The sequence below is a fragment of the Cervus elaphus genome, chromosome 23, assembly GCF_910594005.1.
Source record: "Cervus elaphus chromosome 23, mCerEla1.1, whole genome shotgun sequence".
NCBI classification, from domain to species: Eukaryota; Metazoa; Chordata; class Mammalia; order Artiodactyla; family Cervidae; genus Cervus; species Cervus elaphus.
The window spans coordinates 17,415,766-17,443,334 of NC_057837.1; the positions used below are offsets into that span (position 1 = coordinate 17,415,766).

Consider the following 27,569-nt stretch of genomic DNA (forward strand, 5'->3'; position numbering starts at 1 on the left):
AAGGCACATCTCAGGGCTTTCCTGGTGACTCAGTGCTCAAGAATCTGCCTGCCAGTGCAGGAGACATGGGTTTGATTCCTGGTCCAGGAGGATCCCACATGCCACAGAGCAGCCAAGCCCATGAGCCACCACTGCTGAGCCCACATGCCGCAACTAATTGAAGCCCACACACTCTGGAGCCTGTGCTCCATAACAAGAGAAGCCACTGCAATAAGAAGCCCTTGCACCGTAACTAGAGAGAATTCCCCACTCCCTGCAACTAGAGAAAGGCCTGAGCAGCAACGAAGGCCTAGCACAGCCAAAGATTAATTAATTAATTAAAATAAAAAAGAAAAGGCACATGTCCGAGGCTCATTTTCCTTACTGTTGAGGTGCAGAGTCATTGCAAGGACAGTAGAGAACATTTACAAACAACCAGGATGAGACCGAGGTGCTTCATTCAGGTGAAACCAAGTATGGCAGCCCACTCCAGTATTCTTGCCTGGAGACTTTCATGGACAGAGGGGCCTGTGGGCTATAGTCCATGGGGTCGCAAAGAGTCGGCCATGACTGAGCGACTAAACACTAACTTTTAAGTTGGTATAGAATCCTCTTGGTACCTGGATGCTATGGAAAACTGCCCTGCTCTCTTGAGTCCCCATGCACCCCTACCTGTAACTTGGGAAGCAGGATAATGGTAACTAAGCTCTTCCCCACCAACACAGTTGTGAGGGGTTAATGCATCCCCAGCCCGTAGAACACAGCTAAGCCTGTGACAAGTACCGTGTAACCTGGAGCTATTTCTATTTCTCTACCTTCTTAAATTTTCTGCAAAGTCTATCCTAGACACTTCAATCAGATGTGTTTGCATGAAAAGGAGGTTTTACTTGTGAAGAAGGTTTGCTTCCTTTTCTATATTTGTTTACTCTTTGCACAAATACATATGGCAGACTGTGCTAAGTGCCAGACACTTGGTGGGTTGTTCAACGTTGGGCAGTAGCCACAGGCCAGGAAAAGGAAATAATACAAAAAAATAACAATAATACAAAATAAACCAAGGCCCTGGATGGGCGAGTCTTGATGAATAGTGGGTTAGAACCAGGAAGTGACGTTAAGTAGCATTTTTCCTGTTTCACAGATGAGAAAACAAAATGGCAGAAGTGACAGATAACCCATCCAAAACCTTAGAGAAGGAACTAGGAGCAGACTTGAGGCAGGACCCTGGAGACTTGTTTTAAGTCTAATCTTTGACTATAAGCTCCATGAAGGCAGGAGGAGGGGGCTTCACCTGCCTGTCCCCATAGCACCTAGAAAGACCCTACACAGGGGCCAGAAATGCTTCCTTGAATTGATTTGAGGTGAAGTCACACCCTGGGCCCCAGACTGGGTATTCCCTCCTCTCTGTCTAGTCTGAGCTATAATGCTTTAGAACAGCACTGACATAAAATATCTCCTTGCAGTATGTGTTGATTGATTTGCAACCTCCAGTTATACACATATGTGAACACTCCCCTTTTGTCCAGTTATAAAAGTCAACAAATACATCAGATTGCGAGTTTCTTCTCAGTTTCTAGAATCATCGAAAGTTCAGCCCAAGTAGCAGACCAAAAAAGCAAAAAGGCACCCCCAGAGCGCCTTATGTCCTCGTCATTTAAATTGTCAGGCTGTGTCTCTCCTTTGTTGTTTCACAGCTCCTGAAGTCCTTGCCCAGAAGCCCTACAGCAAAGCCGTTGACTGCTGGTCCATCGGGGTGATCGCCTACATCTTGTAAGTGTGACTTGCCACCTTGGCTTTTTTTTTTTTAAAGGAGTTGTAACAAAATATACATTTTATTTTGTACACAAAATTTACCATTTTAACCATTTCTGAGTGTGAGAATTGGGCTGTAAAGAAAGCTGAGCACCGAGGAATTGATGCTTTTGAACTGTAGTGTTGGAGAAGATTGTTGAGAGTCCCTTGGACTGCAAGGAGATCCAGCCAGTCCATCCTAAAGGAGATCAGTCCTGGGTGTTCATTGGAAGGACTGATATTGAAGCTGAAGCTCCAATACTTTGGCCACCTGATGTGAAGAGCTAACTCATTTGAAAAGACCCTGATGCTAGGAAAGATTGAGGGCTGGAGGAGAAGGGGATGACAGTGGATGAGATGGTTGGATGGCATCACCAACTCAATGGGACATGAGTTTGGGTGGACTCCGGGAGTTGGTGATGGACAGGGAGGCCTGGCGTGCTGCGGTTCATGGGGTTGCAAAGAGTCGGACATGACTGAGCAACTGAACTGAAGAGTACAATTCAGTGGCATCAAGGACATTCCCAGTATGGCACCACCATAACCACTATCCATCTCCAGAACTTTTTCATCTTCCCAAACAGAAACCCACTAAATATTAACTCCCGTTCATTTCCCCCAGCCCCTGGCAGCACCACTCTGCTTTCTGCTTCTATGAATGTGGCTTCTCTAGGTGTCTTATGGAAGGGGGATCATAAAATGTTTGTCCTTTTTTGTCTACTTTTTTTTTACTTAGCATAATGTCCCCAGGGTTTATCCGTGTTGTAGTATGTGTCAGAACTTCATTCTTTTTTGAGGCTGAATTATATTCCATTATGCGTATATGCTACATTTTTGTTTATCCATTCATCCATTGATGGACACTTGGGTTGTTTCCTCCTTTTCGCTATTGTGAGTAATGCTGTTATGAAGGCGGGTGTGCAAATACCTGTTTAAGTCCTGCTCTCGATGCTTTTGAGTGTATCCTCAGAAGTGAGATTGCTGAGTCACAAGGTAATTCTGTGTTTAACTACTGGAGGAGTTGTCACACTGTTTTCTAAAGCAACACCAACATTTTACATCCCCAGCAGGGATGCACAGGTGTCCCATTTCTCTACACCCTTGCAATCACTTTTTTTCCATTTTTTGATAATAGCCTTCCTAACAGGTGGAAAGGTGAAGTAGTATCTCACTGTGGGCTTGATCTGCATTTCCCTTACAGCTCGTGATGTTGAGCATCTTCTCATGCACCACCTTGGTTTGAGGATACAAACCAATATGAAAATATTAGGGCAAATCCAACAGAAATCACAGTAAAAGGGACTTCCCTGGTGGTCCAGTGGTTAAGAATCTGCCCTGCAATGCAGGAGACTCAGGTTCAATCCCTGGTCATGGAACTAAGATCCCACATGCCACGGAATAACTAAGCCTGCAGCCAAAACTGGAGAGCCTGTGTGCTGCAGCAGAGCCCACGTGCTGCAACTAAGGTCAAACAAATATCATATATTAAAAAAAGAAATCGCAGTAAGAAAAATGTGATGAAAACCAAAATTTAGCCTTGGAATTCCTCATTTCTTCTCAGGTGCCTTATCTCTATGACCCAGGAAACACCATGGTCATAGGCCCGTTGCACTTATTTTCAGTTCAGTTCAGTTGCTCAGTCGTGTCCGACTCTTTGCGACCCCATGAACCGCAGCACATCAGGTCTCCCTGTCCATCACCAACTTCCAGAGTTTACCCAAGCCCTTGTCCATTGAGTTGGTGATGCCATACAACCATCTCATCCACTGTCATCCCCTTCTCCTCCTTTTTATAGTTATGTGTTGATTTGCTTAAGTTCACTGTAAAGTTATTTTTAAGTTACAGTTTCTTTTTGTAGTGATAGTTTCAGACACTTACAATAGAACATACTTTCAGGGTAGGTTTAGGTCAGTGAGTCTCTAACTGATAGCGGATGAATTTCTTCTCCTTAACATCCTCATGGACGGGAGTGTTCTTTCACTGACAAAGTCCACCACACCCAAGAGGCTACGAGAGACTGTGATGGGAGAAAGACTGGAAAAAACCCTCCTGTATTGGTTTTGTCTCATTATCTGGGAAGCAAATAGTCTTTCTACAGCATTCTTTCAACTGGCAACTTTTTCAATTTAATGAGGATTTAGCTGACAGCTCTTGTAGATTCTTGGCCTTATCACAGGAGGATTTTATCCATTATGATGTACTTGGGTGTAGGGCTCCCACTTATGGAATTTAGGTAAAGGCCAGATTCATCTGAGCTATTATACAAAGCTAACACATTGCACCTAGAGAATGCTTTCAATTCTGAGGCACGTTGGCCATCTTCTGCAGTAGTGTGATCCTTTTTGTGGAGGGAGGTGGGTTCCAGACCCTTGTGAGAATCTAATGAACGCTGTGGACCCTCTTCCCTATAAACTCACACCCATACAATTTTGCATACTGTATTGGAGAGTCCTGGGTGAGCAGACACTGACCATGGGCCTTGTGTTATCTCCCCGGCTCCCTAAACGCTCAACTAAAGCTCTTATCCTTGACCAGCTTGACTGTGAAAGACTTATAGAAATGAGTGATAAGCCAGTCCTCTTCCGCAAAGCACCAAAACATGTATCATCTAGAGAAATCTTCCATGGGTCTAGGTGAAAAACTGGTCCTTTATCTGGCCTTCTGCTTATTTGTTTCATTACATCTGTTCTGAATCTTGAGCCATTGCTCTGGTCTGCATTAGTGTCTGTACATAATTGTTTCCCTGAAGTCTTGGCACTGGGGTACCATATATCAGAATACCTAAGAGGAGGTGTGTACTGCTTTATTGGGATAAGCAGTTTAAAACCAGGCAGTGGTGCCTTAGCTCACACTGCTTTAACAGAATACCACAGACTGGGTGACATAACCAACTGACATTTATTTCTCACAGTTCTGGAGGCTGGAAGTCCAAGGTCAAGGTGGCAGCTGGTTTGGTTCTTGGTGAGAACCCTCTTCCTGGCCTGGTGTGCAGATGGCCACCATCTTGCTGTGTCCTCCCCATCTTGCCGAGAGGGAGGGAAAGTTCTCTGGTATCTCTCCTTCTAAGGGCACTAATCCCATCAGGAGGGCCCCACCTTCATGACCTCATCTAAACGTAATTATCTCTCAAAGGCACTATCTCCAAATACCATCACGTTGAGGGATGGGGTTTCAACATATGGCTTTGGGTTACAGAATTTAGTCCATAGTAAATGGTTTGGTTGACCTCAGCTTAGTGAAAATATTAAAGCAGAATCCCCTTGAAACATGGACATTTTAGGTCAGGCGTGGCACACACTTAAGAATAACGATATCAAACCTTTGTATAACAGTGCAGTGTATCCTTGAGTGAAATCAGAGTTCTGCTAGTGAGGAAGAAGGCAAGAAATGGATTTGCAGTAGGTAACGCACTGTGTCTGCCGTGGCACATAGGTAGGAAAAATATCAGAAGGCCAACATGGTTAGAGAATCAAGACAGGATATAAGCAAGAGCCAGAGGAAGGGGAGACCTGAAGGAAAACTGACTTTTTTTTCCTTTCTTTTGACCCCACTACGTGGCATGTGGCATCTTAGTTCCCCAACCAGGAGTCAAACTTGCGCCTTCTGCAGTGGAAGCACAGAGTCTTAACCACTGGGCCAGCAGGGACGTCCCAAAAACTTAGATTTTAACCCAAGTTGTAGTGCGAAGTCAAAGAACAGCTGACCAGAGGTGTGACCTGATCTGATCTTCACTCTGCACTCTACGTGAACCCAGCCAGATACTATACTGTATACTGCAGTGATTTTCATTCGAATATTGTTCTGGCTACTCTTCAAACAAGGGATTAGACATGGCAGGAGTGGAGAGCAAAGATGGTTCAGAGGCTTAGGCTGGATGAGTGGTGATGATCGCTTCTGCCGTGGGGGCAGGGATGGAGGTGAAATGGTAGATATACTGTGGATGTGAAGGATGAAGGGTAGAGATGCTTCAAGGATAAACCCAACTTTGGGGCAGATGCTAGGAGAGTGATGTAGAAACAATTTAGGGAGTAGGCGAAATTAGGAATTTCATTTTGGTCATGTTGAACCTGAGTCACCTTTGAGACACCCACTGACTACGGTAAGCACATGTGGAGTTCAGAAATCTGGGATAGAGATACTGACATGTTTATTGGGTATGAGCTGAGCAGTAGAATTAGTACACCCCACTCCTTATCAGTGCAGTATACAATATAATATTTGGCTGGATTCCCATAGAGCATTAAGCAAAGAAATACTATATTTCTTTTTATATTAAGTATAAACTCGATAAGCTGACGCTTGATGGTTGCCTGGTCACCATTAGCTTTGGTTCAAGGATTGGTCTCAGGTTGATTTCATGATTGTGTCAGACTTCAAAATGGCAGCCTGGGTTTTTATCTTCCTTGGTACCTTCCAGAGCTCAGAGAGTCTAAAGCAGAGAACGAATGGACTTTGGACATCTCACTTATACCTTCCACAATGCTCAGATCATTATGAGTGAAAGGCCAAATCCTAGATATAAATTACTACATAATAGGGCTCTGCCTGGAGAGCCACTGGTCTCAAATTCATCATTATCAGTGTCAACAACTGGCATTTCTTGAGTACATTCTCTATTCCAGGCACTGTGTGAGGTGATGAAAATAATCAAGATGACAAAGACAAGATGCCTCTCATCAGAGTACAGTGTATATGGTGGGACAAGCAGTTTCCTAAGTAGACTGAGTGACACTCAAGACTGGTGTCCAGCTCTCATAGTTTCTGGGATAAAGCCACCATTGAGGAGGATAGGGTATTCAGGAAGGAGGGACCATCATCCCAAGGATATCTAGAAGTTTGGAAAAGACTAACACAAGCAGAGAAGCCAGAGGACAGCATCCCAACCAGGGGAGGGATGCAGACACAGGAACTGGGGTGCCTGAGGCATGTTTGAGGACCAGAAAATATCCTGTGAAAGGCTCTGACTGGGTTGGTATTCTCGGTTAGAAGGTCGGCCCTGGGCTGAACTAGTGTCAGAAGTTAGAACTCATGGACCTCACGCTCTGGCTACTCCCAGTGGGTCCACCGTGCCTGGTCTTCCTATCCCATCCTTGATCTGAAGACTAATGAGGAAGGCTGCTGATCGGGTCATGACTGACAGGCAGCACACACAGAAGCCGGTGCTCCCCGGGGGAATCCGTGCAGAACCTTTGATGGTTCGTGTCCCCTGTCATGGGAGAGGTCAGCCTCTGCCATTTGGGGGGGGGGGGCGGGGTGCAGCAGCATTATTGCCCCTTGATGAAACTGTCGCCCTGAGATATCAGCTTGTAGTAACAGTGGCTATGACAGACACCCCATTTTCTCCTCTCCACATACCATTCAAACATTCTTCATTTTGCCGGTGCAGATCCGTAATAAATCGGTTCTCTTTTGGATCTCCACAGTCATTTATGTTATCCATTATTTGGCAAAAGAAATATTTTTTTTTCCTAACAAGGAGACTCATTTTTTAAAAACCCTTTTGGTAGGTCCTTTCCCTGCCAGGAATCTTCGTTTGGGGATCAGGACTTGGGGGAAAAAAATCTTTGCCCGAGTAGCCTAAGCTGCTGGGAAGGATTGAAGATGGAGTAGGCTGGACACCGTGATGAATTTGTTGGTGTCCAATCCGATGAGAAAAAGAGATGCAAGAAGGCAAAGTGGTTATCTGAGGAGCTTTACAAATAGCTGAGGAGAGAAGAGAAGTGAAAGGCAAAGGAGAAAGGGAAAGATACACAACTGAATGCAGATTCCAGAGTATAGCAAGGAGAGAAGGCCTTAAATGAACAATACAAAGAAATAGAAGAAAACAATAGAATGGGAAAGACTGGAGATCTCTTCAAGAAAATTGGAGTTACCAAGGGAACATTTATGTAAGGATGGGCACGATAAAGGACAGAAACAATAAGGACCTACCTAACAGAAGCAGCAGAGATTAAGAAGAGGTGGCAAGAATATACAGAAGAACTATTAAAAAAAAAAAATGGTCTTAATGACCCGGATAACCATGACGGTGTGGTCAGTCATCTAGAGCTGGACATCCTGGAGTGTGAGGTCAAGTGGGCCTTAGGAAGGATTACTACAATCAAAGCTAGTGGAGGTGATGGAATTCCAGCTGAGCTATTTCAAATCCTAAAAGATGATGCTGTTAAAGTGCTATTCTTGGTGTGTCAGCAAATTTGGAAAACTCAGCAGTGGCCACAAGACTAGAAAAGGTCAGTTTTCATTCCAGTCCCAAAGAAAGGCAATGCCAAAGAATGCTCAAACTACCATACAGTCGTGCTCATTTCACATGCACAAAATCCTTCAGTCTGGGCTTCAGCAGTATGTGAACTAAGAACTTCTAGATGTACATCTGGGTTTAGAGATAAATTGCCAACATCTGATGGATCATAGAAAAAGCAAGAGAATTCCAGAAAAACATCTGCTTCATTGAGATGCTAAAGTCTTTGTGTGAATCACAACAAACTGGAAAATTCTTAGAGATAGGAATTCCAGACTACCTTATCTGTCTCCTGATAAACCTGTATGCAGGGTCAAAAAGCAACAGTTAGAACCGGACATGGAACAATGGACTGGTTCCAAATTGGGAAAGGAGTATGTCAAGGCTATATATTGTCACCCTGCTTGTTTAACTTAGATGCAAAGTACATCATGAGAAATGCTGGGCTGGGTGAATCACAAGCTGCAGTCAAGATTGCTGGGAGAAATATCAACGACCTCAGATAGGCAGATGATACCACTCTAATGGCAGAAAGCATAGAGTAACTAAAGAGCTCTTGATGAGGGTGAAAGAGGAGAGTGAAAAAGCTGGCCTGAAATTCAGAATTCAGAAAACTAAGATCATGGCACCCATCCCATCACTTTGTGGCAAATAGAAGGGGAAAAAGTGGAAGAAGTGACAGATTTTCTTTTTTGGGGCTCCAGAATCACTGAAGACAGTGACTGCAGCCATGAAATTAAAAGACACTTGTTCTTTGGAAGGAAAGCTATGACAAACCTAGACAGTGTATGAAAAAGCAGAGACACCACTTAGCTGACGAAGGTCCATATACTCAGAGCTAGGATTTTTCCAGTAGTCATGTACAAGTGTGACAGTTGGACCACAAAGAAGGTGGAGCACCCAAGAAGTTGTGCTTAAAAATTGTGGTGCTCGAGAAGACTCTTGAGAATCCCTTGGATAGCAAGGAGATCAAACCAGTCAATGCTAAAGGAAACCAGTCAATGCTAAAGGATGGTTAGGGATGGATTTGCCAGATTTGCTGTGGGTGGTGAGGGCGCTTACCCATACTGTGACCTCTGACCTCTCTGCCTAGAGGAAATCCCAGGTGAATAAGCTCATACCCTTACTTTTTGACTGGCTTCTTACATTGTTCAGTTTTTTAAACTAAGTCACAGAAATAAATTGACCAAGGTACACAGCATAATTAGCTTTGTAAGAATGGAACTAAGAATGCTTAACTGGCACACTAGGTCCATTTTCTGAGACAAAGGATTTTCCTTACCAAGGAACTCATCATTCTTTCCACCACTGAGAGCTGCCCCTTTATGGACCCATGTGTACCAGAGAGACAGCACAAACCCACAGTTCAGCAGGAGAGAACACGATGTGATTACTGAGCCCCGGTGAAACATCCAAGCCTGGGGTATTATAGTGGTTCCTATTCTCATTTAACCCGATAGGAATAATGAACTGGCATTGTCAGCTGGCAGCACTCATCATATTTTCATGAACTTCGCAGAGTGGAACACATTGCCACATCCAGGCCACCATGGGTCTATAGTTTTAACCTTGGCTTTAGACATTTAGAAATGAAACTAGATCTGTTGCTTCATCTTGCTCAGATGATCCCAGGGAATTGATTCATACTAGCCAGACTCCAAAGAGATTAAAACAAAACAAAAACACAACTGAAATGTCCATTTATTAAATCATAATGAGATGCATGCCCTGCAAAGTAATGGGATATGCATGTCATCAGACTAGCAAGTCCCAGGAGAAAGCAGACTCCAACAGGGAGTTTCCTTAGCGAACAGGGATCAGAGCTGAGGAGTTGGGTGGACTTGGATGGCCTTGGGTATTTTCGTAAAGCCCTTCATGGGCTCCTGGTCACCTTTGTCTCCCAAAGGTGATTTCTGGCAAGGGGGGACCGCTGTTGCTGCATCTCTGGTCCGAGTGGCCGCGTGCAGACGGTTCTTACACTGGCTGCTTCTCCCTCCACCTTAAAGACCAGCCACCACCCTGCACTCTTTTGTTGTTCTAGCCTCAGTTTTTGTTTCAACAGGCACTGATGTTAGTTATAATTTCCGGGCTCACTGATTTTACTTCAGTGAAATGGCACTCAGTAAAATGCCAAGTGCGTTTCAGTGTGGCTGCATTTTGAGGATTCTCAGAAAGGTGCCACCCCCCCAGTCTATGCTGAGTGGACCTTGTTGGTGCCTAAGTGCCATTTGTTTACAAGTCCTGCTTGACCATTTTTCAGCTTCATTCACGGGCTCATGACCCTCTCTCCATTGCTTTGGGAGAAGGACTGTTAGTGGTCTGCTGGTTCACCTCTAACCCTTAGGAAGGAACCAAGCATAAAATACTCTCTGGTTTCAAGAGGTGGGTGCAGACATATGCGCAGGGTGATGGAGGAAATTTTACAAACAGTACCACTGAGGTCAAGCAATGCTACATTTTCTGTGGTGGTGGAAGCAACTTCCTGCCAGTGACTTTGGGGAAGGTGAAGTTCACCCCATCTGTGCCTTTGTCTCTGCAAAGGCCCAGGTAGAGAGGGGGGCTTCCCCAGTGGCTCAGCGGTAAAGAACCTGCCTACAATGCAGGAGATGCGGGTTCGATCCCTGGATCAGAAAGATCCCCTGGAGAAGGAAATGGCAGCCCACCCCAGTATCTTGCCTGGGAAATCCCATGGACAGAGGAGCCTGACAGGCTACAATCCGTGGGGTCACAAAGAGTTGGACACAACTTAGTGACTAAACAACAAGGTAGAGAGGACGCCCAGCGGGAGAAGCAGGAAGGGAATTTCTCCTTTTCCACACTGAACACTGTGGCTTCAGGACAGATGGAAAAGCATTTCACTTCCTCTGCTTGCTTGCTTCATGTAAGCATCATCTCCTGGAGACTGTCATTTAAGTAGCATCTAAATGCTTCGGGATATTTAGCCTGGAGGATGGAAGACAGGGGACTGACATTTGCTCACTTAACTAACATTTATTGAAACTAATACGTGTCGGGTAATATGGCATGGCTGCTGAAATGGATTCATTACCGCCCTTGGCCACACAGGCGCTTCCTGTCTGCCAGAGGCAACAGGCAGTAAACAGATAACTTACAATCTGATCTTGCTGCCTGTCCCTAAGGTGGGCGGCAGGAGCTGGTGGAGGCAGGGTTGGGGGTGGGGAACTCCCAGGGAGAGCTGTGGACCCTGCCCAAGCCTTGAGGAAGGCTCCCGACAGTGGTGTACAGTGACCTGGACTTGGAAGGATTGTCTTCAAGTATCCACCAGGTTGTCAGGCAGGGGAGAGCAATGGTTAATCCTCCAAGATCCAATTATCTAAGGATATGATGTGCTTACTGTGTTTGATACAAGATGTCTCATTCAATTTGAGATGTAATTTTTAAAATATAACTTGCAAGAGTTGATCCAGCTTTGAACTTATGTATCACCAATACTTAGCGGTGGGGAAAGTAAAATCTCTGAATATCAGGATGTTTCGTTTGTCTAGCACCACACCAAGTGAATGAAAGAATCAAGCGAGGCTTTTGTCATATTTTAAAAGGTTTACCCTCTGGAATGGAGCACGCCAGCATGGACGGCCACTGGAGGCAGGTGGTACAGGGATGGTTAGAAGACCAAGAGGCGCACAGAGAGGAAAGTGGCCAGCTTGCCAGGAGCTGTAATAATGAGTTGTGAGTTCAGACCTTTTAGTCTGAGCTGGGTTTGTGACCAGGAAGAGAAGAGATGGAGGTGGGAAGAGGAGAGATACCAGTTCACACCAGCAAGTCTGGAAGCGATCATGGAGGTGGTTCAGAAGGAGGAACCAGGAGCCCATGATTCAGTGGCGGGTACAGGCACGCCGGGGCTGCACACAAGACCACACCGCAGCTTCCGACAGGCTTGCCGTGGTCTCACAGTGCACGTCCGAGGGTGCGCCTCTGAGGGTGGAAGCAGTTTCTAGTCATCCTCAGAAGTGCCTGTGGGAACTTCTCTGGAGGTTCAGGGGTTAAGACTTCACACTTCCAGTGCAGAGGGCATGGGTTCCATCCCTGGTCCGAGAACTGAGATCCCGCATGCCATGTGGCAAGGCCAAAAAGTAAACCTTTTTTTAAAAGTGCCTTGTGAGAGGGCTGTTGGAGGCCAGGGGACAATCAAAAACTGCAGTCAAAAGCCAAGGCCGGCAGGATGGAGGTACAAGACATTTCCCAAGTGCGGCTGTTGGTCTGCACAGATTCGTGACTGCTTACCAAGCAGAATTTGAGAGAGGAGGAAGACGCGGGGATGGAGGAGGGAGGCAGGGAGCAAAAACCCCACAAGATGCACAAGTGGAGTTGGCAATCTGCCCCGGGCTCAGAATCATCAGTTAGCACTCATGTTATTCACCTCCAGACTGGATGTCTGCACTCCTTGGTGCAAATTCATCACTCGTGAGAACTAATTCTAGCTGCTGAAAGTTTCGCTGTGTTTCTCCTAACACAACATTCCTGGCTGTTGGAAGCTCCTCCTCTGACCGCCCCCTTCCCCACCTCCAATCCACTGTCAGCAGAGGCTGAGTTGAAAGTGGGTTTGTCTGAACCTCCCTCAGATGTGTTTCCCCTCTGTGCTCACCCTCTAGACTTCCTGGGGATGCTGTCCTTTTGGCTGATGCAAGAATCCAAGAGTTACATATTTGGAAGTAGGTCCCTGGATCATAGCACAGCTTTGGACGATGTCTTGTCCAGCCCAACCCTTTACTGTGGACAAGTTTTATTTTATTATTATTATTTTTTTTTGGTAACTATTTTACTCCAAATGGAGTATGCTGCCAATTTCTCACGCTTGGGGAAGAGTTTGTCCTTCTTCCCCTCCTGCCGAACTCCTGGACTTCAGCTCCAGTTATATATAAACTTTCTAAGGGATGTGTGTCCCATCTCCCCTCTAGTGTCCCTTTTTTTCCCTCCTCTAGAGCTTTCCCGGATTGGCTTCCACCTTCTCAGCTTTCAAAGTATTAACCAAATCTCATGGGTAACAGGACGTTTGGCCATTGCATCTCACCGTGGGTGCCTTGCCGAAGTCAGCCTGCAGGTGGTTCTGATCCGTGAACCTTCCCTTGTCCCTGTCAGCTTTGCAAGGAGGAATCTCTGGCGCGCACATAAGCAAATCTCTAGTTGCTGAAGTAATTGCATTACATCTTTGTAAACATTCAGGTCTTACTGGTCATTCTGGTGTACAAATCCGAATAATGTGCTGAAATCTATTTTGCTAAGTGAGCCTTGCAACTAAGCACCAGAGATTTGACAGCTTAAAAAGCTTTGCTTTATTTTATTATTTTAAAAAATCTGTCCTATTAACCAGAGCAAGAGGAATAGAACTCAGATTCCTCAGTATGTGTTCCAGACATTCATCCAGTAAACACTTGTTTAATCTCACAGACAGCCAAGACGAAGGGCCAACTGGTGGCTGCCCAGTGGTTGTCACACATCCAACAGACTACTGTCCAGAGGAGGAATGCCCAGGTTTTCTTGCGTTTTCAAGTGTTTTTCAGAGACCACTGGGCCTGGGTTGGCCCTACTCCGTTTCTCTGGCTTGCAGTATACATAGAAGTCTGTTGTTTCGCCCAGTTGCACTGTTGTTCAGTCGCTAAATGGTGTCAGACTCTTTGTGACCCCATGGACTGCAGCACGCCGTGCTTCCCTGTCTTTCACCATCCGCTGGCATTTGCTCAGACTCATGTCCATTGAGTCAGTGATGCCATCCAGCCATCTTGTCTATCGTTCCCTTCTCCTTCTGTCTTCAATCTTTACCAGCTTCAGGGTCTTTTCTAAAGAGTTGGCTGTTCAAATCAGGTGGCCAAAGTATTGGAGCTTCAGCATCCGTCCTTCCAGTGAATATTCAAGATTGATTTCCTATAGAATTGACTGGTTTGATCTCCTTGCTGTCCAAGGAGCTCTCAAGAGTCTGCTCAAGCACCACAGTTTGAAAGCATCAATTGCATAAAAATACTTTCTTCACTAATTTGCCTTTGAGTAAGTGTTCTCAGGGAAGCTTGATCAGTTTCTTAGAACTGAGGACTCCTTGGTATAATGCTTGGAAATACCGATCCTCAAAGATCAAGGTTGAAAAGCGAGTCTCCAGGACATCCATCATGCATCATGTAACATCATGTACTAGAGGTAGTACATGGATGCACTGTCCGTGCATCCATCATGTAACATCATGTACTAGAGGTAGCTTCTCTCTTCTTCCCTTCTAGAGCAGTGTAGAAGCTGAGGTCAGGATGTATGGTCAGTCATGAATGATTCTGAGACTTGGTACAAAATTTTTAATTATGTTGCTCTGTTTCCACGTTTAGAGGGTAGAACACTGGACTGAGTCCCTTCAGACTCATCTGTTCCTCTCTCCCACTCCCTTGGGTCTTCCTGATGGTGAGCGGGGTCTCATTGCACAATATTTCAGCAGAGGGAAGCTGAAAAGTTATATGGAGCTGGTGGGATACAAAAGAGACAAACAAGGGGAGGTAAGAGTGGGGAGCTGGCATTTAATGATTGCGATGTGTTGGGCGCTTTCCTATGTTATATCTTTTACCTGTATCCATCCATTCATCTATCTGTTTGTTATATGTAATATAGATTATTATGCAATGTATATGATATATGTTATAATATCTCTTATAATGTGGGTCTTATTTTTGTCATTTTACAAAAGCGCTTGAGACTGGAAGACAATACATAATTTCCCCAAAGTCACTCTACCAGGCCTTGTTGGAGCCAGGATTTGAATCTGTATCTCTTATCTCTCTGAATCTCAGACTGAGGAAGCTACACCATGAAATGCCTCTGAAAGCAAAGTCAGCGCTCAGAGGACAGGACTTACAAAGTCACCCATATCTTCATGTTCACGCTCTTCCTCCAGTTAGACTAAAGGGCACATTCCAGGTTGCTGTTTCCAGATGATGACTCAGTTGTCAGTGTGGACTGCTGCACTCAGAGGCTTTTTATGTAAAATATTTGCAGTATGTTTGGGCACTTGTGCTGTGTGTGTGTTAGTCACTCAGTCACGTCTGATTCTTTGTGAGCCCATGGACTGTAAGCCCCCCAGGCTCCTCTGTCCATGGGGATTCTCCAGGCAAGAATACTGGAGTGGGTTGCCATGCCCTCCTCCAGGGGGTCTTCCCCACCCAGGGATCGACCCAGGTCTCCCTCATTGCAGGTGGATTCTTTACCGCTGAGCTACCAGGGAAGCCCAGGAGGCACACTTCAGGTGCTCAGAAGATTGCTTGTGTGTGTTACTTGCTTTCCCAGCCACACTGGGCAAGAGAGGCAGGCTGGAACTTCTGCCCAGCCCTGAGCCCCAGGGTCTGGATGGCAGCTTTTCTATCCTCTGCACCCCCTGCAGCAGTGCAGGGGAGCCAAGCGCTGAACCAGGGCTACCGGATGTGACCTTATTGGGGTTTGGTTCAGCAAAGACTCAGGTTCACATTTCTTCATCCCTCTCTCCCACTGAGGGGCCACCTGTCTTTCTAGAAGGCAGGCTGGGGTAGGACATTAGGTGTTGATCTCCTAACTGTAAGGACACAGCTGCCCAGAGCTGCTTCCGCGAGGAGAGCTGTGTCCATTGAAAAGAGAGGTTGGACTTGCCAGGTGCTGTGGTTGTCGTGTCGGGGCTGTCCCTGGTCCCTTCCCCTGCGTGTTCTCCACCATGGTTGTCGACAGCCCCCGTGGTCCATGCTGGAGACCTGAGAGGCATCCTGGCCTTCCCTCTCTCCATAGCTAATCACCTCATCTTCCTGTTTTTCCCTCCGGACTCCTTTTGGAATCCATTCCCCCAGCCGCTACCACTGCCCATGCTCTCCGGTCCTTCCCGCGTCTGCTCACAGCGGCTCACTTGTCTTCCTGCCTCAAACCCACCGTCCACACAGCTCCAAAGTCAATTGCCACATGGTTCCTCTGTTCTCTGTGCTAAGTCACTAAGTCCTGTCTGATTCTTTTTCGATCCCATGAACTGTAGCCTGTCAGGCTCCTCTGTCCTTGGAATTTTCCAGGCAAGAGTGCTGGAGTGGGTTGCCGTTTCCTTCTCCAGGGGATCTTCCTGACCCCGGGATCAAATCCACGTCTCCCACTTGGCAGGTGGATTCTTTACCACTGAGCCACCTTTATCCGTTTATCCATCAGTGAACACAGATTGTTTTCCCATCTTGGCCATGCTGCAGTGAACACAGGAGCACATACATCTCTTCATGGCACTGATGCTGTCTCCTTTGGGAATATATCCAGAAGAAGGATTCCTGGATCACGTGGTGGTTCCATTTTTAATATTTTGAAAAACATCCATATCATTTTCCATAGTGGCTGCACCATTTTGCATTCTCACCAACAGTGCACAAGGGTTCCATTTTCTCCACATCCTAACATTTGTTAAATTTTATTATTTTGTTGATAATAACTACCCTAACAGGTATAAGTGTAGTAACTCATTGCCTGTCACTACTTCTGATACCAGCTCCTTCCTGTCTTCTCTGTGTCTGTCTCTCAAATCAAAAGTCAATAAGGAAAAGCAGAACCTTAAATCAAGTCTAAGAAATATGCAAAAAGTTAGAAGGCTGCAGTGAATTATGACAGTAAAGTTACATAAAAGGGGAAAGAGCTAACAACTGATGGTTATCTGGAAGTCTCTTCAGCAGGCATCCATTTTTGTAGGGACACTGATATTGTCCAAGGGCAAAGGCGGAGGTGGAACATCCCTTAATGTAGCACAATTATTGCAGTCAAGTCTCGGGACCACTCAGCGGAAGCTCTAACACTATCACACCGTTTCATTTTCTGAGAATAACTGTGCCTTGCTGGACTAGCCATGGTTAGCCATGGGTGATTTTCACTTTCATTTATGTTAACAGCCCTCTTCATGGAAAACTTCCTCCTTCATGAGACTTGTCCACACAATGATAGTGGCATTTTAGGTAACCTAATACGTTCTCTCTACAAACAGAGGCCAGGTTGCTCCCAACACCTGGCCTTGCTCACTGGGTTCTTCTGGAATGTCCGTCAGTGGTACCGAACTTTATTGTTTTACCACCTTCCGTGTACAGGAGGGAGGAGTCGGGGTGAGCGAGGACTCTGACGGTGCCCTGGGCTGTGCCGCGGTGGGCGCGCCTGCATCCTTCCTTCATCCTTGTCTCTCTTTCAGAGCCCAGCCAAAGGGCTCAGCAGCCAGCGGTGAAACCCCCTTTTCAAGAGCGTGTTTGTTCATCCAAACATTGACCCAGAAGCTGCCATAGGTAGATCCTGAGTTGGGCACTGAAAATCCAAGAAGAAAGTAAAACTTGAGACATGGTCCTGCCTTGAGGAGGGTGTGGGCAGGTCAGGGCAGCGTGCCGTGTAGGAAGGGTCACCACGGAGCTCTCTGCGCTGCCATGGGGACGCAGAGCAGGGCACCCACACTGCCCGGCAGCAGAGGGCTGGGTCTTCCTAGTGACACCCTAGCTGGCCAGTTGGTGGAAAGTGCCAGGGGAGGGCAGCCCAGGTACAGTGTAGACCTTCACTTTGGTCCAGAAACAAAAAGTGCTCTGTGGACTGCAAACCAACCCTAAGCATCTTAGCAGCGAGACCTAGCATCTGGGAAATGAGGAAGTCGTGTCCAGTGGCTGGGCTCTATTTGCACTTGAAGGGGCCAGTGGGCAAAGGAAACGGCCTGCAGAGAGAATTCAGAGTCAAGACTGAAACCTAAGGTTCAGTTCTCAAGCCTCTCTCCCTTTGGTGAACAAGCAAGACAGTTAAGAACACAGACTCAGACTCAGAATCAGACAGGGCTCGTGTCCTGACTTCGCTGCAAGTTGGTTTCTCTGCCTTTAAAATGAGAATTGTATGAGGGACTGTATACAGGGCTCTGGTGTGAAGGGACCACAAGGAATAGCACCATGACCTTGAGACTGACGGCAGCTGAGCCATATTTGCCCTCAGACCCTCAGTGATCAGGGAGGGAGGAAGCAGTTACCCTGCCCAAGGGAGAGTCTGGTAGAGCCGCCTCCCTGGGAGCAGCACTGCCCTGGGCTCAGGGGTGTAACCAGCCTGAGTCTCAGAGGGAAGGGGCCAGGGCATCACCCTGCCCTGCCCTCCTCCTTCCTCCCTCATTGCCCCCGGGGTCCCCGCTGGCTGAGCCCCCAGCAGATGTCAGAGAATCCAGCCCTCAGCAACCCTCCCGGGGACGGGGCGGAGGGGAGGGTGGCTCTGCAGGTCCAGGCAGGGTGTCAGAGACGCACCCCTCCTGGGGGAGTGAGGTTTAAGTGAGACAATAGAGCAAAGCGCTTGCTGGGACTTTTGACCCCAAGTATGTGTTTGGCTGAGGCTACACTAGCAGAGGGAAGATGGGAGGGGTGAGCACGCTCCCTGCATGGCCCTCCGAGGCTGGAATGGACGTGAGGGAGGAGCTGGTGGAGCCGGGTTGCTGGCACTGGGGGGACCGTCTGTAATGGGCAAGCTCAGACGTTATACTGAGCCACGGACTTTTTGGCCTAGAACAATTGGGAATGGCTTTATCATCTTTGAGAACCTATGGTGATATCAATTTGTAGATTATGTAGCTGGTTTGATATGTAAACTGTGAACACAGAGATGAAAACGAAACTTGCAAATGGGCAGGCCCAGGACTGTGGAAGTCAGCATCCTGTTTATGGAGATAGAAACGTCTCAGAGTTGTCATTTCTGCTAATTGAACCTGCCACACAAACCACTCATGAAATGGCCTTGCCTGGGAACCCTGTGAAATTTCTAGGTCTGAGGAAGATTTTACAACCTCTCCTTGCCCTTTCGTTCTGTTTCAGTCCCTGTTTTTAAACCTTCTTTCTTAATTTTAACTTAGTCCCCAAGCTCTGTCCGTTTCCTTTTTTTCCATTCTCAGTGAAAGTGAAAGTTGCTCAGTTGTGTCCCACTCTTTGCAACCCCATGGGCTATTTATTTAGTCCATGGAGTTCTCTAGGCCAGAATACTGGAGTGGGTAACCTTTCCTTCTCCAGGGAATCTTCCCAACCCAGGGACTGAACCCAGATCTCCCACATTGCAGGCGGATTCTTTACCAGCTGAGCCACCAGGGAAGCCCAAGAATTGTGGAGTGGGTAGCCTATCCTTCTGCATCGGATCTTCCTGACCCAGGAATCAAACTGGGGTCTCCTGCATTGCAGGCGGATTCTTTACCAACTGAGCTATCAGAGAAGCCCTCCATCCTCAGTACCGAAACACAAACAGTATTCTATACCTTCCCCTCCCCAAAAAGAGCTAAAACCAGAATAAATTGGATTACTTTAAGAAAATTGGCACATGAAGAATAAATCTTTCCTGAAATTTTCTTCAAGATTTTTTTCCCTTGAAAGCCAAACTGTAAAATAAAACACACTCTGTTGTTAACAAACAGAAACCTCACATATCTACAATTTCGTTTGTTTTCCAGGACGAACTAACATTTCGCTCTGTCTGCTTTTCCTAATATGCACATTTCATTTACCCTAAATCCTCGTTATGGGAAGCATTTCTGTGTCCGTCTCTGAGCCCCAGGCTTTCCTGGGCAGTGAAATATGGGCTTCGTGGTTTCAGAAGCACTGGCTCTCACTCATTTCGCCAAAAGCAGCAAATCTTTAAAAATGAAATTTTCCAGGCTCTTAGCCCCTTAACCAACCCTGTAGGGAGAGATGGTTTTGAATCTTAGCGGCCCACAGAATGTCTCACAGCGTTTAAAAGTGTCGTCAGCCCTTCCCCTATACAGCAGAGGCAGCGAGGCTGTGCAGAGTGCAGGAACGGCTGAAAAAATGTACTGAACGCTGTGCTTTGGACCTTTATTAAATTTCTTACTTGCCGACAGCCTCAATCCCTCAAAGGCCTAGAGCCTGTTGATGCCTGTTCCCTTGTTCTCATTAAACTGGTCTCTGGGCCGTAGCTGTGCTTTGAACAACACTGGGCTGCGTGGGAAGATTCCGGGCTCGTCTGGGGGCAGGACTCTCTCACGGTGGCTGCTGCCGCCCTGGGATTGTCTCAGGCCCAGAACCAAGTTCTGTGCCATCCACCTCTTTGCCCGGCCTTCTGGAATCGAGCCTTGCCTATCACGGTCACAGCCTAAATCTCACCCCTTTCCAATGTCCAGTCCCAGCCAGGGCCTGCCCCTGTCTGCCCCGTCTCTCCTCCACCACCCCACCTCACCCCACTGCCCCAGGCCTCAAGCACGGACCAGATCTTTCCCTTGGTCTGTCAGCCAGCCAAGGGCTTCACAGGTGGCTCTAGCAGTAAAGAACCCACCTGCCAGTGCAGGAGATGCCGGAGACAAGGGTTCAATCCCTGGGTCAGGAAGATCTCCTGGAAGAGGCCATGGCAACCCACTCCAGTATTCTTGCCTGGAGAATCCCATGGACAGGGGAGCCTGGCAGGCTATATTCCATGGGGTCGCAAAGAGTCTAACATGACTGCAAAAAGTCTAACATGACTGAAGCAACTTAGAATGCACGCACGCACAGCCAGCCAAACAAATTGGGAGAAGGAGGCACAGAGCCACAGCATCTTAAAGCCAGCAAGAATGTTAGGAATTTTCCAGTCTGGCCTCTTTGTGTTTAGATGAGGACATCTTGGTCCAGAAAATGTATCACTGGCCTATTAGTGGTGAAGGTCACATCAGAGCTGGTAGCAGACCTGGGAGGGAGAACCCACAGTTTCATGGCATGAGTTACATTAGGGGTATTTAATAAAAATTCCTTATTGTGACTGTCAGTACCTCCAGAACTAGAAGTTTTCTCCACCAACATCCTAAATGATTTTTTTTTTTTTTTTTGACTGCTTGCCCCTCACAACTTGTGGGATCTTAGTTCCCTGATCAGGAATGGAACCCAGGCCCACTGCAGTGAAAGCTCCAAGTCCTAACCACTGGACCTGGATTATCTTTGAAAATTCAATTTTAAGGGTTCATTGGGAAAAAGGTCATGGTATTATAACTTATGTCAACTTCTGCTTATTGTATATTAATGGGAGAAACTGTAACCTTTCAGATACCCAGGTTGGGTGTGGTAGGATGAAACTGTGCATTTTGGGACCACATATGGCAACTTGGTTACTCAGGCTTGTAAAATTTCCCTATTTTGCTCTGATTAAATAAAGTGAACCTGGAAGGGTTCTAAAATGTATTTGTTGTCATTTTAGTCTCTAAGTCATGTCCAACTCTTTCACAGTCCCGTGGACCATAGCCCGCCAGGCTCTTCTGTCCATGACATTTCCAGGCAAGAATACTGGAGTGGGTTGCCATACCCTCCTCCAAGGGACATTTCCAACCCAGGAATCGAACCTGCATCTCCTGCATTGAAGGCAGATTCTTTACTGCTGGGTCACCAGGGAAGCTCTCTATAGAGAACACCAAACATACATTCTGTTTGTTTCCTTAACCTGTCTTCTACTGGGGATGATATCACGGGGAGTAAGATCAGCAACATTTAAGATGAACTCAGTGTACATGTTCAGCCTCTGTCACCACCTGGGCTAACCCTTCTTGCTGCCTGTGAAACCAGTCTTGCTTCTGTGCCGCATGGACCCACAGAAGGTTCGGATTCTTGGCAGAGCTTGTGTCTGCAGCACACGCAGTTCAGGTTTCTGCACTTGGGCGAAAACCGCTCTTCCTCCGGGCAGCCCGTCGAGCCAGCACACGGTGCTCGTTCCACAGCTGATTCAGATCCGCACGCCTTCTTGTCTTCTAGGCTCTGCGGCTACCCTCCTTTCTATGATGAAAACGACTCCAAGCTCTTTGAGCAGATCCTCAAGGCAGAATATGAGTTCGACTCCCCCTATTGGGATGACATCTCCGACTCGGGTAGGTCTCATGGCTCGGGGACCCCCACACCCTGACCACCTGCATCTGCGACAGGCCCTGGGGGCTCAGAATGGTCCTGAGCTACACACGTTGATTTGACTTGTGATGCGAGGAGAGGCTTGGGCCGTGTGCCCCAGCCAGGCTGGGGGCGGGGACTCACCCCTCTGCTCGGCCGTGCCCTGCTCTGGGTGCTCTGGAGTCAGACAGTGTTTGTTGTTCTCAGTCGTGTCCGACTCTTTGCGATCCCATGGACCGCAGCACGCCAGGCCTCCCTGACCTGCACCACCTTCCGGAGTTTACTGAAACTCGTAATCTCCAGGAGACAGTGTTAGCTCGTGTTTGTTGAGCGCTTACTGTGTGCTAAGAACCATAAGCTCCAAATGTGTGCTAGCTCACCCCGTCCTCAGGACAGGACAACCTGTCAGGCGCGGAATCCTCTTAGCCCCATTTCACAGATAAGGAAACTGAGACCCCAGAAGGTGAAATAACCTGACTGAAGCCACACGGGTAGTAAGTGACAGAGCTGGGGTTTGAACCCATGCCTTCAAGCCAGAGCCCACATCTCAGCTACTCAGCCACAGGAAACATTCCCAGGGAAGTTCACCATTTCCCCCCTCAGGGAGAAAAATCAAACCCAAGGCCCACAAGAGCAGATCAAATGTCTCTTACCTCACCTTCCTTCCTAACAGATGAGGATGGTGACACTACTTCTTCCCCGCCGCTCTGGCAGGTGGTATAAGGATCAAATGAAATAATGAACCACCTATTCAAATATCACATTTTATTATTTGCATTGTTTTCTCCTAGCTGGAAATGCCCTACTTTCTTCCTCAGTCTTCTAAAACCTGGGATGGGATTGTGGTTCTCCAAAGCTTTCAGGAAAGAGCCGCATGGGGACTAGTTTACTTCTGACTTGGGAAGGGCTCAGCTGTCCCCCAGAAGTCCAGTCCTGTGGGCAGTGAGCTGCTGGGCCCACGAGGTGACATTTCCCCCTGGCACATGTCATCCCCCAGTCCTGGGACCCAGCCCTCCCCCACCCCCACGCTCTCAGTGTCCTGCTCTGGCTCACATCCACTCCTGGGCCTCCAAGCAGTTCCTCCTCTCCACCAGGGCACACCTTCTGCATCATGATTTCCTGCTCGCTGTTTGTCATCATCCACGGGGGCTGCAGGGGGCGCTTCTGGCGGGCTGTGTGTCCGCAGCGCTGGCCCAAGCCCTGGGGAGCCTAGTGGGTGCTTGGGCGATTTTGTTGAATCAGTGATGTCTTAACATGGAGAAGATATCAACGAAACAGCTCCCTGAGGCAGCGGTGAGCTGAGTGAGAGGCACCTGGTGACAAGGATTGTTCGTCTCTTCCCTGGACCACAGGTGCCACTAGCTGCCTGCCAGCAGGAAGGGACTCAGAGCCAGGAAGGCAGGTCCCAGGCCAGGCTCAGCTGCCTCCTCATTCACTGTGTCACCACTCAGAGCCTCAGGTCTCAGCTTCTCTTTTCCCCAAATGCTGGTACCGCTGCCTTTTGTCCCAGCTCACTAGTGGCTGTGGAAGGCTGGTCTCATGTTTGTCATGGTGCCCTTGATACTCCCAAAGACCCACTGGTATCTTACTGTCATACCTCAGGCCACACACTGATTCCTCTCCTTGCGCCTTCTTTTTGAACAGCAAAAGACTTCATTCGGAACCTGATGGAGAAAGATCCAAATAAAAGATACACATGCGAGCAGGCAGCTCGGCACCCATGGTAAGAACATCAACTCGAGGGGCCAGGCAGCTGGGTCTCCACTGTGGAAACCACGGGTGAGGCTTGGCATCCCATCTGGCCAGCCGCTTTCTTCCTTTTCCCACCCAACCTCGGAGGACATGGTCTCTGAAGGCACTAATGACAGATGCACAAGAAATAGCTGTAGCTTTTTCATTTTATGTGAAATATTTTAGGCTCGTTTTTATTGAAGGTAATCCCCCAAGGAGGCTTTAAGAGCAGAGTTTCATTCCTTGAGGTTATTACTCAGCCAGTAAGTGGATTGAGGTTATATGTTCTTTTTCTTCTAAGATGCCTTTCAAGTTAGTGGTTCATCGCCTCTAGCAGGATGAACTGATAGTTTACGACATCCTGGACTACATTTCCTGCGGTGCCCTGAAGCCAACGTGCTTCTGTGCCACTTACTAGGGTTGAACCGGTGACTCTGGTTCAACTTCTACTTCTCTGAGCCTTAATTTTCTCATCTTTCAAGTGAGGATGATGATACCTAGTTTTTGGGGTCAGTGGAAGCAGTGTCTGAGATCACGTGCACACATAGAAGATTTAGCACATTTGGCACGTAGCAAATGCGTCATTAAACTCTTCTTATTAAAGCATCATGAGCCTCCTTTTTTAGACAAAGACCAGGAGTAGTAAAACAGCCAGTACAATATGCAGACCATTGATGTTGGCAGAGGGGCAAGGCAGGGCTGAGAATCAAGCAGGACTTCACAGAGATGCCCGCCTTGTGCTATGAAGAGGCTGTCATCGGGCACCTAGGGTGGGGCAGGGATTCCAGGCTGCGTGAGCCTCCTGGGCCAGGCCTGGGGGCTCACACTGTACACCCATCCATGAAGCTGCAGCGTTTGGTGAGAGTGGACAGAAGAACTGAGAGACGAGACTGGAAAGGAGAGACCCAACAGGTTCTGGCGTGAGCTCCAGCTGGGCCCGTGGACCCCAGTCCTGGACTCGGGCTGTGCTGTGTGAACCAGCTCCTTAAACTTTGGGCCTCACCTGTGGCTCTGAGATGGGAAATAACAGTGGTATGTATCCTAGAGGGATTTTCAAGGGAGCAAATGAGATAATCCATGTGAAGAAGAGTACCTAATAATCTCCAATCTATTGGAATCCTTTTGCTTTTGGGCAAGGGGGACCCCAAACAGGTTTTAAGCTGAGTGATCAAATTTGCATTTTCAAAACCTCAGCCTGGCAGCAGGATTGGGGACTAGGCGTGGGAGGTGCCAGGAGGGGCAGAGCAGTCATGTGAAGAGGGCTGGCCCCAGGAGGGTGGAGGTGGTCTGCCCAGTGTCCCAGGAATGAAGGGAGGGGGCGGGGACAGGCCAGGGGTGGGGAAGCTATGGGCCCCGGGCTGACCTGTGGAAGTGGTGAGATTATTCCAGATTGTCCAGTTCAAGGGGCTGGGAGGATGCTGTGCTGGGGGAACAGGCGGGCTGGAGTGAAAGAAATCGAGGAGGGTGCTATGTCATCTTGATGCAGATCTGTTCTGGTGGGTGCTTTGCAGAATGAGCCTGGAGCTCAGGAAAGAGGTCAAGTCTAAGATGACTTCAGGGTCATCAGCCTGGGTCACACTGAGATGTATTGGCATGTGAGTTGCACAAATAAATGCCTCCTTACTTCAGAGGTGGGGCTTTTCCCCCATGTTTTATAATTCTTACTGTGCATCTCAGAATTCCCAGAAAGTCAAGTGACAGAAAATGGTAAAGATAAATGGTTTGACTCAAGCATTCCAGAAACACCCCGCTTGCCTGCATTTACAACATACCTGTGTCTCGTATGTAAAGCTGCCCAGGCAACTTGAAAACACAGATTCAGCTGAGAGCTTGCAGGATGTGAGACATGGCTTTACCAGCATCCCCGTTCTGGAGACTGTGGTCCCAGTATGTGGATGACACCCAGAGAGCATCATCTCTCACTCTGCACTTGCTTTTCCAACTGAGCCAAGGCCGGTTGGCTTGGCTAGGGCAGGGCCTCCCCTTAGCCTCAAAACAGACCCCTCTAGGCAGGACAGGGCTCCTTTCCAAGCTGTCCTTGCAGAGGGCAGTCAGTGCATCTCAGCATATGTTCCCCAGCCCCACAAGGGAGGCCTCGCCTTCGTCTGGGTGATGGATGGTTGGGAGCCAACCAACTGCTGGCTTACGGCTAAAGAGCAGGCAATGGCAGGATGGGAATCCAGTCCCAGTGACAGGAAAGAACTTGACGAGGTTTGTTTACCTCATTTGGATTGTTCTGAGCCTCTGCCTCCAGTTTCAGTGATTAACAAACCACAGTGATGATCCTGGGGGTCAGCAGATGACCTCAGGTGACCCCAGGTGACACTCAGCCAGTCCCCAGGGCAACAGCAGTTTGCCCTCCTGGGGGGACGTTGTTGTGTTGGCACAGCCAGGGGGCATCTGCAGCCCTCTCCTCAGTGTTCATGGAGACCCCTCCCCTCCCCGGGGCTTCGAGCGGCTGAGCTGCAGTACCCACAGGAACTGGGGCGGATCCCAGGGGTCTGGGAGACACACTAGGCATCACCAAGCTTGTCTTGAGCAAGTGGTTAGGAAAACGCACCATCAGAGCTGTGAAGGCACTGAGAGAACAGTGTTGTTGTTACTTTTTAGTTGCTATGTTGTGTCTGACACCTTTGCAACTCCATGCACTGTAGCCCGCCAGGCTCCTCTGTCCATGGGATTTCTCAGGCAAGAATACTGGAGCAGGTTGCATTTCCTTCTCCAGGGGATCTTCCCAACCCAGGGATCGAACCTGTGTCTCCTGCACTGGCAGGTGGATTCTTTATCATTGAACCACCTGGGAAGCCCAGAGACTTCTTTGATTGTATACACAATATCAAAGGACCAAAAGGCGAGGAGAGGAGTTTGATGATCTGTGTGTGGAGAGAAAGAGCCAGACAGACCCGACAGAGCGTGATTGATATAAATGCCATCTCCGTTGTTAGTTTAGAGGCAAAAACTGGGAAGCAAGAGAGAGTCGGAGACCCGGATGAAATAGAGGTGCCTGTAGCTTTACATGTGTGTACAGAATCATCAGGAAATTCTTCTGTATCCGAGGTGTTGTTCAATTCCTAGGACAATCGAGGTGACATCCCAGGTCCCTTCTAGTTCTAAGATTCTGTGCCTGTGGTTTTGCCGGTGAATGATCCTGAAGCTGGGAGCGCTGGGCATCCCACGTTATCCTTGGGAACTTCCTGGCTGCTGGGAGTGATGCCTGTTTGAGGAAGGTGGTGAGCTGTCATGAGCCGAGGTGACTTCACCTCCAAGCTGATGTTTAACAGGGGCCTCTGGGCCACTGTCTGTCCTGCTGGGTCCTTCGCCAGTGGCAGCACGCCTGGGCACTTTGGGAAGCGAGCACAGGACTTTACTAGAACAACCGAAGGTTTGCACTTTCCTCCCCCTCGGCCATGCTCGCCCACAGGGAAGGGCGTCTCTCTGACACCCCCAGCCAGCCTGTTTGTTTTGGAGGGGACTCTGCCTTGCAGAAGTGCTCAGTCCGAGGAGTTCGATCTTTCTGGCCACTTCTGCCCCAGGTTTCCAAGAAAGAGCTGGCCACCAACAGGTGGAATTGGTGTTCTTTTCTGAGGATGTAGTTGTTTCAAGAGGCGCAGGAGGACGCGCATGAGCCCTCCAGGAGAAGAGGCTTCATAACATGTATGCTTCCTTGGTTGGCGCATTCAGATATTTCTCTTCACTGATATGTGTCTGGGGAAAGGGGCTATTGACAGTTGTTGGACATGGAAACCTAGGGCCTCCCTAGTAACTCAAATGGTTAAAAAAAAAAAAAATCCACCTGCAATGCAGGAGACCTGGGTTCAATCCCTGGGTCGGGAAGATCCCCTGGAGAAGGGAATGGCTACCAACTCCAGTATTCTTGCCTGGAGAATCCCATGGACAGAGCAGCCTGGCAGGCCACAGTCCATGGGGACTATACTTCACCAAAAAAAAAAAAAAAAAAATGGCAGAAAAGGAAATGGAAACCTCGCTGGCTTAGGTTCATTTCTGAGCGT

The 27,569-nt window shown here is 48.0% G+C and overlaps 1 protein-coding gene across 3 annotated transcripts in view; it reads left to right on the forward strand.

The window, feature by feature from the left end:
• CAMK1D (calcium/calmodulin dependent protein kinase ID) overlaps positions 1-27,569 on the forward strand; it is a 387,831-nt gene that overhangs the window by 349,631 nt on the left and 10,631 nt on the right. For all 3 annotated transcript variants that reach the window (XM_043883877.1, XM_043883876.1, XM_043883878.1), the window contains exons 6-8: positions 1,671-1,746; positions 21,700-21,812; positions 23,473-23,551. In XM_043883877.1, the coding sequence (XP_043739812.1) occupies positions 1,671-1,746; positions 21,700-21,812; positions 23,473-23,551 (268 nt within the window). The remainder of the gene's footprint in view (positions 1-1,670; positions 1,747-21,699; positions 21,813-23,472; positions 23,552-27,569) is intronic.